The 14,162-nt window shown below is 43.4% G+C and overlaps 1 protein-coding gene across 1 annotated transcript in view; it reads left to right on the top strand.

Annotated features, from left to right (window-relative positions):
* antxr1d (ANTXR cell adhesion molecule 1d) overlaps positions 1 to 14,153 on the top strand; it is a 29,794-nt gene extending 15,641 nt beyond the window's left edge. Inside the window, exons 10-18 of the mRNA XM_049599866.1 lie at positions 266 to 364; positions 507 to 576; positions 5,220 to 5,298; positions 5,576 to 5,671; positions 5,766 to 5,804; positions 5,918 to 6,016; positions 6,093 to 6,257; positions 7,412 to 7,492; positions 12,986 to 14,153. Of these exons, the coding sequence (XP_049455823.1) occupies positions 266 to 364; positions 507 to 576; positions 5,220 to 5,298; positions 5,576 to 5,671; positions 5,766 to 5,804; positions 5,918 to 6,016; positions 6,093 to 6,257; positions 7,412 to 7,492; positions 12,986 to 13,285 (1,028 nt within the window). The 3' untranslated portion in view covers positions 13,286 to 14,153. The remainder of the gene's footprint in view (positions 1 to 265; positions 365 to 506; positions 577 to 5,219; positions 5,299 to 5,575; positions 5,672 to 5,765; positions 5,805 to 5,917; positions 6,017 to 6,092; positions 6,258 to 7,411; positions 7,493 to 12,985) is intronic.
* Positions 14,154 to 14,162: the final 9 nt, after the last annotated feature.

The following is a 14,162-nucleotide window of genomic DNA, read 5'->3' as shown; positions in this document are numbered from 1 at the left end:
AGATATAAACAAGCAGTAATGAGGCATGCACAAGTTTCTCCTGCTTAAGTTGAGCACATCAGAGGAAGGGAATGGCTGCCAGCACTCACCATAATGGCAGACTAGAAATTTTCTCCCACTTCAAACCAAATTAGGAGGCCCATTTTGATCTTTTATATCTCTCTCATACAGCTGAAAATATGTTTATGTTACCGTTGTTTTGCACAAGTGTGCATATTGCCAATCATTTCTGATGGTGCCTACTCACTGTTGGTTTTTGTCACAGAGAGTTTCCAGGTGGTGGTGAGAGGCAATGGTTTTCTTCATGCCAGAAATATTGACCAGGTCCTCTGCAGCTTCAAACTGAATGATACACTCACTGTGGGTGAGTTCTGCAAACGAACACAAGCACATACAAGCTTTAATGCATCATGTGATTCTGTGTTTGGCTTGTGTATTTAAGAAGAATTAGGGAACATGTTAAAATGTCTGCTATATAAAGTGTGATTTTGTTTCTCCCTGTGCAGATGAGAGACCAGCTGGAATAGAGGATACCTTCCTGCTCTGTCCCGCTCCTGTTGTAGAGGAGGTTGGGAGGTAAGCTGCACATCTCTTCTGGCTCTCACTGCCTCTTTCACCCCCCACATTCTTTCTCAGCTATCACTCCAGTTGCCAAACCCTCTGTGTTCAGCTGTAACACTCTGAGCCCAGATATTTGCCAGCTGCACGCAAGTTTGGTGTGGACACAGAAGACCGCTGTCCTTGAACAAATTAGGGCCAAAGTCATTGAGTGTCTGTGATCAATCAGTGTTTGTCACAGCTAACGAAGCCAGACACCAATCACAGGGGGACAACAGGAGTAGAGCCCAGGAACATGACTTAATGAGAGCCTGCTGGAGAGGACCTCGCAACCGTGTATGTGTGTGTATGTCTTTGTGCATTTGCGTGTTGTGTGATGTATCCCAATCTCTGTCTGACACTTTGGGAGAGCGAAAGTGTGAGTGGAGTCGGCAGGGCAGTGTAAAGTTTCCTCTGAGGGCTTCCAGCTTTGCTCTTGGGGATTCAGAGCAGAAGTTTCTAGTGGGGCAGACAGAGCGATGCTGTGAGCGGAGCTCTGAGAGGACCGAGGCCCGTTAGCCTTCCCGTCCCTGCTGCCTGCAGTCCTGTGCATAATTATACACTCCGGCCTGCGGCCTCAGACACCTCCCAGTCATCATCTGTCTTGTTGCTGTCACTCAAATTTCTAGTGTGATTTGAGCTTGTCTTGTCTGCCAGTGAAAAGTACCGCTTTGATGGGGAAGTACTATTCAGAGATGGAGAAAGAAGAAATGTAGTTTTCACACTGTGGCAACAGGGAGATTTAAGAGTCTGTCACCTACAGTATTATTTCACTTACACATTTTAGCAGACGTGACACATGGAATTTTAATTGTACCTCACAGGATAAGTATTGGGGGACTGACAAAAAGACAGCAACAATTCACCTCAGTCACAATCCATAAATAGTTGTTTACAGCGTTTACAGCAGGGAGCATCATTACACACTGCAATGGTGCCTGAAGTAGACATCCTTCCATATAACTGAAGTCCATTAGAGCAGAGTCAGCACTGCCTCAACACCCTGAGTGCTACTAAAGAGGAAGTCAGTTGTGAATGGCTGAAGGGCCCAGACAGGAGGCCAACAGCTGGCTTATGAGTTCTGGACTGTGGTGCAGTAACGTGCAGATAGATTTGGAAATATGTAGAAAAGTGAGAGTGCCACTGTGCAGGCTAGACAGGTGTCATGTACTGTTGTGTGCCAAAATAGTGCTGTTTCTGGTCCTCTCAACAAAATCCCCCCTTTCATCACCTGAGATCATCACGTTTTCTATTTGATAATTGAAATGATTGAAACACAAACTAAAATATTAACAGCTGCAAACAGTCCACCTTTCAACAGACAAAACAAGCTAATCAAGAACATCTTCTTGGGTGCTGTTAAAATTGTGATGGTCAGTTTTCACAAGTTTGTTTTGTTATTTAAAGTAATAAAGAGATTTTCATTTGAAAAAATGTCAGTTAAGTCACTACTGATCTCCAAAATGAGGTAATACAATGGTGAGCCTGATGAAAGCAGGGGCTTACATTTATTTTAAGCACATATGGGCGTCAAATATGAATCAGGGGGTTTGGGGGTCCTCCACCAGAAAATTTGAGTGTCAACATGTGATTTCCTGCATTCCAGGGAATTTTATGCACCAATATATGCCTTGTCTGCATCAAATTATGTGCTTTGCTGAATTCATGATTTTACTGGGGGGCAAAAACGCACATGTTCTAAATATTGAGGGGGGTGTGTCCCCCGTAATATCTACACCAATGGATGAAAGTCTGTAGCGACATTTCTGGGAAAATCACAAGCGGCACATAGATACTGATGCATTTTCCATTACTCAGTAGTGGTTGGTGCACCAGAGAGGTTAGGTGGAGCTAATACGACAGACTTGCTCTTCAACTCACTTGTACGTGAAGTGGCAAACAGTTTTTTTCCAGTCAGGCAATGAAATTTACATAATAGCAGTGCAAATTCAGAGGAAAAGACAGGTGACACTGTTTAGATTTTTGAGAAGTAAGATCCAATAACACACTTGCAGTTACTGCTTGTCACCATAGGTGCCGCCAAAGAGAACAAAGTGGAGATCTTGGAGGTTGTAACTTTAAGTTTTTATAATTCTTTTTTATTACAAAAAACATGGTACATAAGATACATTATCAAAAAATAAAAATAACAACACAGACTTAGTAAAATAACAGCACCATTGTGACAACACAGTTAAAGCCTTGACAAAAAGAAATTCTCAGCTCAAGGTCCACTTACTTGAGTCTTGTGAAGCTTTCAGCTCCGTCTCATGGCCTTTCTCAGTGGATCATGTGCTAGGATTGTTTTTGTCAAACTGATTTTTTTCAAAATCCGAGTTCAAGCCTGATATCACACCATCTGTCCGAGGCAGTCATTAAGTGAGCAGTAAATAAAGTAAAAGTAAACTAAACAAAAAAAAAGTCATGATATTTGTATATAACATAATACAGAGAGACAAAATACTTATAAGATTTTCACATTTTATTCGCTGACATACAATCAGGCAAACATCAAGAAATAGACAGATTATACCAATAGTATATGGATCGCCTACTTGTATAGATTGCAAAGTACATTTTTCACAGTTTCATAGACCCTGACTTAATTGGTAATGAAAACAGTCACTAGCTGCAGCCCTGTAACACCACCCTTTCATGTCAGATCACATTATAGGTAAACTGCTTCCTGTTTTGCAGTTGTAAAGTCTATACATGAGGGACTTGGGTAGTGCAGCTCCCAGCGTCACCTCTTCACCCAAACCCCAAAGACCCTCACCTCCTGATCCACCCAAGCCTTGTCGCATATGATGAAGTCATTGGCGTTGCTGTCATACAAATCTATGTTGACTGGGAACCTTCCGGATGCAGCTCCCCCCTGCACACACACACACACAGGGCAAAGACATATATAGTGGACAGATTGATGATTGATAGGGGCTGAGATCTATCTGTCAGAGAGGAGCTGATAGCAGCGTGTCCCCTGCCTGCCTGAAAGGAGGGCTGACCATAAAATGGGGTTAGGGGGGGGACAGAGAAGGGAGGGAAGAAGTAGAATAAAAGATGAGTGGCACCTGCACCGCCAATTTCCTACTCTGAAGTCAGTGTCAGCATGAGTTATAAGACAAGCTACAGTCATATGGAGAGGACAGAGGAGGGGGCGAGGAGGTGAAAACAGAGTCGGCGATTGAGGAAGTGAAGAGGGGGTCTCAGAAGGGAGGGACAGTGCTGAAGGGATGTAGCACAGGAAGGGCCCTCCTCCTACCATCCCCCACTTTGTTTCCTCTCCTCTGCCCGTCTCTCTACCCCTGCAGTGACCTAATCCTTGTCGCCCCCTCCTCAGATCTAAACCCAGAGCTCAATGCCCCCCTTGTCTCTGCCCCCCCAAACCATAAGAACAGCACAAGAAGCCTTTCTCTATTCTTTACCAAACCTATAGCTACAGTCCAGCTGTCTGCATTTCAGCCCTCAAACGCCTATTTGGCTAAGATGTCTTGTTTTTGACCATATGTCTTAAAGGGACAGTTCACCCCAAAATCAAAAATACATATTTTTACTCATACTTGTAGTGCGAGTTTGTTTGTTGCTAGATTGTTTTGGTGTGAGTTCCCAAGTGTTGGAAATAGCGGCCGTAGAGATGTCTGCCTTCCATAGAATGTAATGGAACTAGATAGCACTCGGCTTGTGGTGCTCAAAGCGCCAAAAAATACATCTGAAAAACTCAACAGCAATGTCTCTTTCCAGAAATCATAAACCACTCAAGATAATCTACAGATCTTGTTGTGAGCCGTTTCATGTAGGAACTATTTTCTTTTTTACCAACTTTTTCACCACGCAGAAGGAAGTGTGCATCTACTCATGCCCTTCTTGACTGAGCTGTGACATTACCTAGCTCAGTGGTGCTAGGTGAGCTAGCAGTAGATGCACGCTTCCCATTTTTTGGCGCTTTGAGCACCACAAGCTGAGTGCCATTAAGTTCCGTTACATTCAAGAAAAGGCAGACATCTCTACAGCCGATATCTCCAACAATCAACAACTCACACCGAAACAAGACGAAGATATGTATTTTTGATTTTGAGGTGAACTGTCCCTTTAAGAGCTCTATGAATAACTTGTCAACTAAATATTCTGCTGTCCTTTTTGCTGCCTCATTGCTGTTCAATCTTTGTTTTCATCACCCTCACTATCCTGCCATCTACCCCACCGAAAACTAAACATTTTCACCCGTGTCCTGTCCCTGCCCTGCCCTATCTTTGTGCAGCTCCAGCTGCAGATATCAGCACTGAATCCTGCAGAAAAAGAAGTCATTTAGCTGTCTGTGGTTTCCACATTAGAGGCCTGGGTCTGATCCAAACAGAAGAGATTCCTTCTGTGGGTGGAGAACTCCCTGACCTCTTTAAAGACTTTGGCTTTGTGTCTATGTCAGCATGTTTGTGCGCTTATAAAGCAGCGAGTTTGAACAAAATAGATGGAGGAATGTGTTTGACACCTCGGGGCAAGCTTTTACAGTAGCCGCAACAAGACCGCAAATGTGTGCACGCAAGCAGATGTGCACTTGAGCGTGTGATGTGTGTTGCTTTTCTGTGTCAGAAGATCAAACCAGTCACGAGTTTGTGTTATTGCAGGGTGATCTACCTGCAGGTGAGCATGAATGAGGGCCTCTCCTACATCACCAGCTCCGTTCACATCACTACTACTGAATGTGTAAGTACATCCTGTTCAGAAAGTCCCCACTATCACAACACATGATGATATTTCCCTCTGGCATGCTGCCTTATTTGAATAAACTTTCTTTCAACCTTCTTATTTTCTCCTGGTCCTCCAGTCTTCTTCTTCTCTTCTTCCTCTCTGAGGTCTCCTCTGTTGTGTCTGTCATCAGAGGAGGCTGTGAGTACTTCCGCTTTTCATTTCCACCTTTTTCTCATTTGTTATCTTGTAGTTCAGTTTAACCTGAATTCCATCATTCTGTGTTTTTGTGCAGTTCGACGGCACCATCGTGCTAATATCGTTGCTGGTGGTGTTCCTGCTGTTGGCTCTGCTGCTGATGTGGTGGTTCTGGCCTCTCTGCTGCACTTTGGTAAGTTTGAACTTCAGACTTCAGTGTGTCAGCGTGTGGTCATCTGTTGAGTATATCTTTGGTTCCCTCATTACTTTTCTTTTTCAACTTTAAGGTGATCAAGGAACCTCCACCACCTCCTCCTCCAGAGCCAGTAAGACTTGTTTTTTCTCTCATAATGATTGTATTGATAGTATTGATGTTAATACTGATGGTAGTATGTTTGGGAGAATTTGGGCAGTGTCATGTATTGACTTTCACTCTAAGGAATCAGATGATGAGGATGGGATGCCAAAGAAGAGGTGGCCCACAGTGGATGCATCCTACTATGGAGGAAGAGGAGTGGGTGGCATTAAACGCATGGAGGTTTGTATCGACACATACACACACGCATGCATTTCCAATGCTCAAAAGAATATACATTTTAATGAGGCTTTTTTAGGTGCGATGGGGGGAGAAGGGGTCCACTGAGGAAGGTGCGAAGCTGGACAAACCTAAAAATGCAGTTGTAAAGATGCCAGAACAGGAATTTGAACCATATGAGCCCAAGCCTCGAAAACCACCACGCCGCCCCCCACAGCAGAGGAGGTGGTACACACCCATTAAGGTAAGTCTTTAATGCATAACCTAAAGCTAAATGTATGTTTAAAGTGGGCCTATTATGCTCATTTCTATGTTCATACTTGTATTTTGGGTTTCTACTAGAACATGTTTACATGTTTTAACGTTCAGAAAGCTCTTAATTTTCCTCATACTGTCTGTGCTGGAACACCTGTATTCACCCTCTGTCTGAGACGCTCCATTTGAGCACCTGTCTCTTCTTGTCTTAATGCCCCCCTCCTGAAAAGACCAAGTCTGCTCTAACTGGTCAGCGTTTTCAGGTTTTCTGTATCTCAGTATCTCTGCATCAAGCCCCCAGGAACAGCACCAAGCTTTGAAGCCAATTATACATAGTGGCCAAACTGTGGAATTACAACTTTTGCATAGACTTAAATTGTTGAATTGTAGACATCTGTAAATGAGTGGGTACATTTTTTGAGCATCACAACCCCCCAAAAATGACTTGTTTCACTATCAGAATTTGATTTATTTGGTCTGGTAACAATTTAAAAGTCTAGAAGAGCTGCACAATTATGTAATTTTATTCCCACTGACGAAAGAAGAGGGCTTAACCAAAAGTTAGCCGCTTAGCCGGCAAAAGTCACTTGCGCACTTTGGGCCCAATGATGTGGAAGATCTGGGTAATCTTGTATCAGGAAAGTTGAACTTTTTTGGCCACTGAGCAAGTTTTATATGAATGAACAGGGCCCCACCTCCAACACTACATCCAGTTCTCTTTACACATCCATGCGGTGCACAGTCATTGCAGGTGGGGAATGACTAATGGAGCGGCATGTTACCATAAAAAAAATCAAAAAATCTTCTGAGTAGCAGGAATATGATCCGAAATCAGGGAGAAAATAACATCGACATCCAAGATTACATGTTTCCTTGATGTTAGCATATAGCTACATGTAGCAGTGTAAGTACTGTGTCTGGACAGATGAGCATATAAGGAAATCCATCATGATTTAACATCAGCTTGTCTTGAAAACAGAAAAAAACCTTGGATACAGAGTATTCAGAATGGTCTGAGGCCTGAGGTTTTTGCTCACCTAAACTACTTTTACATATGTTGTCTACCTCGTTATTTGAAACTTTGGCCACATTTAATACTAACATCCCTGTGAAATCATTTGTTTTTCTTTCTGCGTCCTCCAGGGGAAGCTAGATGCTCTGTGGGCTCTGTTCAGGAGAGGCTACGACCAGGTATCACTGATGAGACCACAGCCTGGAGAGGAGGTGAGCCTGACACTCAGCTGCAGTCACATTTCATTTTAATTTTGACCTAAAACATGACTAGAAAATCTGATGTACCACAAACAGACGAGATGACTAACTATAATTTGGTAATTATATGTAATTTGGGGGGACTGACGTGTGGCTAACAACCACCAAAGAGCTTTTAATGAGTTGGTTGATGGTACAGAAGATTTCAGTGTGTTTACCGTCTGTGTGTGTGGACAGTTGAGCATCTGCATTCTGTCTGTCACATTGCATAAAGACAACACGTGTCAGCGAGCAACATGTACAATCTCCAACACAGCAGCTCAGTACTGATTTTCTACATGCACACTGACACACACACACACACACACACACACACACACACACACACACACACACACAGAGCGGGTGAATGAGTTACTGATACAGCTCTCTTCGTCAAAGCTGCCATTGTTCATGCACAAGGAGCACTGTGCTCTTCTGTACCCGAGAATTCTCTTTGACTCCCGGAAAATGACTGGGTTTCTATCATGTTTCCAAATAGCATGTTCCACACTCTGTACTTTGAGGTGATAATTATAGTAAAATAAAGTGTCATACTGAGTTTTATTGCGGCTGTGTTCGCTATATTACCGACTACTGCAGCCAAGTCCTAAATCATGACATCACTGTGTGGCAGCCGAGTGTGCGACAGCGGCAGAACAAGAGAGAGCAGAGCGGCCTCTCTTATCTAACCTTGACCCTGTGTATGGCATCCCATAACCCCACTGACATGTTTTCATCATCATACTGGTTGTCATGGAGAAACAGCTGCTCCGTTGTAAATGGTTTCATTGTCGCCTCTTGTAGCCGAGGCCATATCGCTGTAAAATTTATTGATTTGTTCTTTGAATGGCATGATTCATCTTTACTATGTAACAGTGTCAGTGTGTGTGTACTGTATCTGGAGTCTATGAAAGTGCTCATCATCATTGCTTTTATCCCGTCTTTCCATTTTGGATTTTTTCTTTTTTACTTTTATCGGAGCAGAACAATTAATCTCTGTCAGGACAGAAGTTTCTGGAGTCTTTGTCAGCTGCTTTCTGTGGGACTGTGGTTCAACAATGACCCCCACAACTCCCTTCACGAGTCATTAACTGAGGAAAATGAAACACTACTTCTCACATGGAGAGAAATGAGGGAAGATAAAATCCACTTTTGTTGCAAGGGTGATAGTTGTTCAGAATTGGTGCTAACAGCCATATCACACATAAAAGACGACAATGGTTTCTCATGTTGACAAAAGCCAGATCTAAATACCTCACAGTGTCAAACATCTGCAAAAGCAAGAAACTGTAACAGGGTGACAAACAGCAGAGTGGTAGTGCAAAAAAAGCCCAACAAGGTGGCTAAAAGCACAGCGATAACTAGCGTGGATCCGGCCTCATTGACGCAGATTGTTAACCAGCAGCTCAGAAGGAGCTCGTCCTGCTTTCTCCCCACATTACTCCTACATCACTGCCTCTGCAAACGGCCATCAGCGGGGCTGCCAGTTTCTGCCACGCTCCCCGTTTGCGTCTGATCTCTCCGTACCGTGTGTGCGTGCGTGCATGTGTGTGTGTCACTGTAACGTGTGTGTCAGCTCTCCCGAGTGAGCGTCACACAAACAGATGGGGAGTTGAAAGGCCACGAGCCATATTGTGACAGAAGAGGTTCCCTTCTTTTGTCCCCAGAGCTGACGGCTCTGATGGCCCCGTCACACAGCACAGACCAGACCAGAGGGCGGCCACCATCCCTCCATACTCACAATGCAGACGGCACAAATGAGCACAGCAGCACCTCCCCTCCCTCACCCTCTTCCCTCTTTATCCCCATCACCTCACTTAAAGGATCAGTTCACCCAAATTACAAAAACAAACACAATATTTTGGTATCTGTCCATGGAGATAGTTTTAGTTTAACTGAGGTTGTGTCTCAAATTACAGTGAAAGCGAATGGAATTCTGTCTGTGGTGCTCAAAGCATTGATCATTTTGTTGACAAAACAATGTCATAGCAAGGTCAACTTACTCACTTTTTCTGGAGCTTTAAAGGTCCAGTGTTTAGGATTTAGGGAGGTATATTGGCAGAAATTGCATGTAAATAAAAGGCATGTTTTCTTTAGTGTATATTCACCTTAAAAAAAAAGGATCACTGTGTTTTCGTCACCTTAGAATGAGCCATTTATATCTACATAGGGAGGGGGCCATTTTTCTACAGTAACCCAGAACAGACAAACCAAACACTGGCTGTAGATAGGGCCATTTGTGTTTTTGTATTTTCCCATGGGCCACCATAGTTAGCTGCCCTTCTATAACAAAAGTGTACGAAAAATATTTCTTCTTTTTTTTTCGTGAAACTGCTTTATTCAGTGTTTTTGCTGGTTTAAATCACCACATTTATTTGTTTTAGAGAGGAAGAGACCCCGAAGAGACTCTGTGGACTAGAGATGCACAATATTGGATTTTTTGGTCGATATCTGATATACTAATTCGGCCAATAACCAGTAACAATATTGATATATCCACTTTTTTCCTTACCTAATTTTAGAGATAATCAAGTGCCTTCTGTTGTGGAATTAACATCATGCTATTAAATGTATGTAATATTAATCAGAAATTAGAAAAAGCACGTTGGCTGATTCTGACATTTAAATTCAAAACTGATATTGGCAAATAGCGATGATATATCAATATTATCAGCATGTTGGCTGATTCCGATAGTCCATTTTTAAGCCAGTATCGGCTGATACTGATGTTGGACCAATATTATCATGCATCCCAACTGCGGAAAATTTGGCTCCTGGTAAAAACCTCCTGAACAATGAACAATAAGGGAAATCTAAAGCCCATCTCCCACTGCACAAAAAAACCATTTCATTCCCATTACATTAAATGTAATGGGAATGATTTTAATCAGCATTCATACCCAGGTCAAATGACTCTGTAGTCACCAGGAGTATTTATCGCCTCTGGCTCCGATGGGCACACAACACCCAGGTAAATGTACTAATTTTAGCCCCTTAACTGACAAGATGCAATGACGTGCCATCACGAAACACCATCCGTCTTTGCCCAAGCAGCGCTCAAGCATAAAAAAAAGTGAAAGATAAAAAGTAACCACCATTAAGTTTTCTTTCCTCCGTGCTGCTGTCTCATAGTGCTGTCTACTGTTTACCTGTTTTCTGGCCTCTCTGTGATGTCAAAGTGACATCAAAAAAAAGAAAAGAAAAACCCCACATACACAGAAAGACGTCTGCTGCAGGGCCATCTCTGGTTTACTGCCAATGGGAAAGGAGTCTGTAGCATACTTTTAGCATGTGCATCCATGTTTTAAAAACCTGTGTGCTTATAATGTCATGGTTTCACTGGTACTCTGAATAATTCGCAGAAAATGCTGTCAACCATTATTTCCTCCAGTATTTCCTCCATAAAAAGTAATTCCAGTGACAACTGTGTCTCATCTTGAACAGTGATTCCAGCCAATAGGCTGACGACACAGAAAATGCATCCAACCAACATGAGTCAGGGGGGCTATATCAGACAAAAAAGATGGGAAGTACTGATCCAAAACCACCATGCCATTGATTTTGGAAAAACATGTTACCGATGAATTTTGTAAATGTGATTTGTTTAATGCATTAAGCACCACAAATGTAATTTACCTCTAACGTATTGGCATGGTAGAAGACATCTCAGAAACTGACAACTGAAAACCTCAGTGGATAAAAACAAAAATCTCCATGGCTAGATACCACTACATGTGAGTGATAAAATATGTGTGTTTGTAATTTGGATAAACAAAGCCTTTAATACTCTCCATTTCAGATCTGTTATCATGACATTATCAAAGTATTCCATGCTTCAGAGCAGCATATGAAGTGTGTTAACTCTTGTGAGCGCACATGAAGCATTTCCCTTATGTGAGTGGAATCGCTGTAATGTCATGCGAGGTGAAAAGCAGAGCTGTCAGGTCAGATGTGCGTCTCCACTCTCCCGTCTTTCCCCCGTTTTTCTTTACTATAATGTTGACAAATGGGTGCGCACATCAGTTCCCTCACAAAGTATTTGATTTTTAAGTGTGTGTGTGTGTGTGTGTGTGGGAAGTCTTGGGGCTCAGGAGGAGAAACAGAGGCCAGACAGAGGAGTGGTGTGGAGAGGGATGCTGGAGGTGTTTTGGTGGTTTTGTTTTTCTCCTAGAAAGGAGTTGAGGGTTTGAAGTAAACAGTCGCCAACGGGGGAAGTAAAGCAGTGGCAGGCGTCACAGCCAAAGGCGCACACAGGGAGACTGACCACCACAGTGACACACTGCTGACCTCTTACACAATCATCTACTTGAAAAGTGGAAAAAAACCTCCTCTTTTCGCCAATTTTCTGCAGCAACACCAATCTTACGTTGTTTCGCTGCTCTCTTGCAGCCGACCCTCTAACCTTTCTCTCCCACTCTTTCTGTTATTCATGAGGCCGAAGTTTCATTCAGGCCATATGTTCTGGTGGAGGCATGCTTACAGTCACACACACATACACACAAACACACTCATATTCATGAGCTTGTGTTCTCATTGTGTCCATATGCTCTCTCTGGTGTTGTGCTGCTGCTCTGCTGCTCACAAACTGGCCTTTTCACTGCGGCCCGGTGACAAGACCGAAGCAGTCACCCCCCCAACTGGGCTGGCCCCAATCAATTACGCACCCCTCATATACACACACACACACACACACAATGGCCCCCTCAGTCACAAAGCTACTGCTTCTGGGGTCCTCTTATTGGCCCCTGGGTGACTTTAGGGCCTCTCTGTTTAATAAGGTGTTATAATCAGACCACCAAGGGTCTGTGACACAGAGACCTACTCTCCATCCTTCACACTCTGACTGAGCAAGACAGAGTGTGTGTTTGTGTGTGTGTGTGTGTGTGTGTGTGTGTGTGTGTGTGTGTGTGTGTCTGCAGGAGGATGCTACGCAGTGAAAACCATCAATGAGAACAATAAGAGAAGCGTTCCATTCTCCCCGTCTTGTAAATTATGTTAAATGCTGAGGGGCCTCTGTTAACTATTGTGGGGATATTGAAATGTCCCTTTACATTCCAAGAAGTCAAGCACATAAGAGACATAAACCACTTTCTGTTCTGCATCAAGAGAGGCCGAGTCACAGCAGTGGCGCCTCGAGAAGAGGAGGGGAAATGGGGAAAGCTGCAGACTGCAAAAGCGTGTGTGTGTGATAACTTCGTCAGTGCCTGTCTTTGCTAGCATCACAGCTATTGTAGTGCAGGTGTGGACAGAAGACAGAGGCAGCTCTGTGTGCCCTCCGGAGGCTTCTAACACACATGCCTCTGTCAGCAGAGCTGGGCGAAAACTCACACACACCACTTTGGCTGGTGGTTCTAAGAGGCTCATTGATTTTGAACAAAGACGAGCTGCATTTAAATCAAATCTATGATCTGCATTGAAAGGATGTGTGGTTAACTTTCATCTGCCTGCCTGTGTGTGTTGTAGGGTCGCTGTATCAATTTCCAGCGGGTCAAAGATGGGGAATCCACCCCTAACAACCGGGCTCCTCCTCGCACACATCACTCTCCCATGCCGCCTCCTCCTGCTAGTCCCCCGCCCGCCGAACAGCAACCTCTGGTCTCCAACTCTGTCCCCCGTACGAAGCCTCCGTCGAGAGGGCCCCGCACCACGCCGCCCTCCCGCTCACCCCCTCCCATGGCCCAACCCCCTCCAGGTCCACCCCCATCTCGTGCACCCCCGGGGCCCCCAGGACCCCCGCCGTCTCGACCCCCACCCAGGCTCTGATCACGAAGAGAGGGCCTCCAATAAACAACTGATACATCCACTCGTTCCATAAAACACCCCCAGTCTTTCAATCTTACAAGCCAGGAGCTCTGATTCAAAGCTCTGTGCTTTGTTGCTGGACAGCAAGAAAATATTTATCTGATGTCGAAATCAGCTAGAGTTTCATCAAAGTTAACATTTTTATAGAAAAGAGAAACTATAGAAACAGCAAGCATGTAGTTACTTGATTAAGCCTGTATGTACAGTAGTAGATGTCATGTTGATTTAAGTGGTAAGAGGAAGTGCAATTCTTTCTGGAAGTGAGACAAAAATGATTCATGTGCTGTTGAACGTTATATTGTGACTGTTTGTGTATGAGTGACGATGGTGAATAGTTTGGGTTGGGTTGGTAGAGTATAATAATGGCAAGTGAGGATGTAGCGAAATAGGATATCGATGTCGGTTATGTTGGCTTTTAAATGTACAATATTTTAGGTTTCTATAAATCAAACTGATTCATCATTTTAGCTTTTCAACCACAGAAACTTTTTCTACATTGTAGCTAAATTTAGTGCAAAAGTTAAGTGATCTTATTGTAACTGCAGGGCAGTTTCTCCATATTTTATTTATTATAACACCAGCCCTGTCTGCATCTGTTTTCTACTTAGCACCAGGTGGGTTTTTTAAGTCTTTGAAGGAGGGATATCAAGGTGGATGTAAAAAAGCATTCTGGCATGCGTTTGTGGTTTCATTAGCATCAAATGAAAGATTGTGTTGCAAAGTTGTATCGTCAGGGTTCTCCTGTATACTGCATTTACTGACTGAAATGATCATCTGCATTATTTCTTTATTAACAACCTTTTGTGTCAATAAACAAAATGTTTTTTTTATGTGCTGT

Source organism: Epinephelus fuscoguttatus, linkage group LG16 (genome assembly GCF_011397635.1).
Source record: "Epinephelus fuscoguttatus linkage group LG16, E.fuscoguttatus.final_Chr_v1".
NCBI lineage: Eukaryota > Metazoa > Chordata > Actinopteri > Perciformes > Serranidae > Epinephelus > Epinephelus fuscoguttatus.
This window is presented reverse-complemented; position numbering and strand designations above follow the sequence as displayed.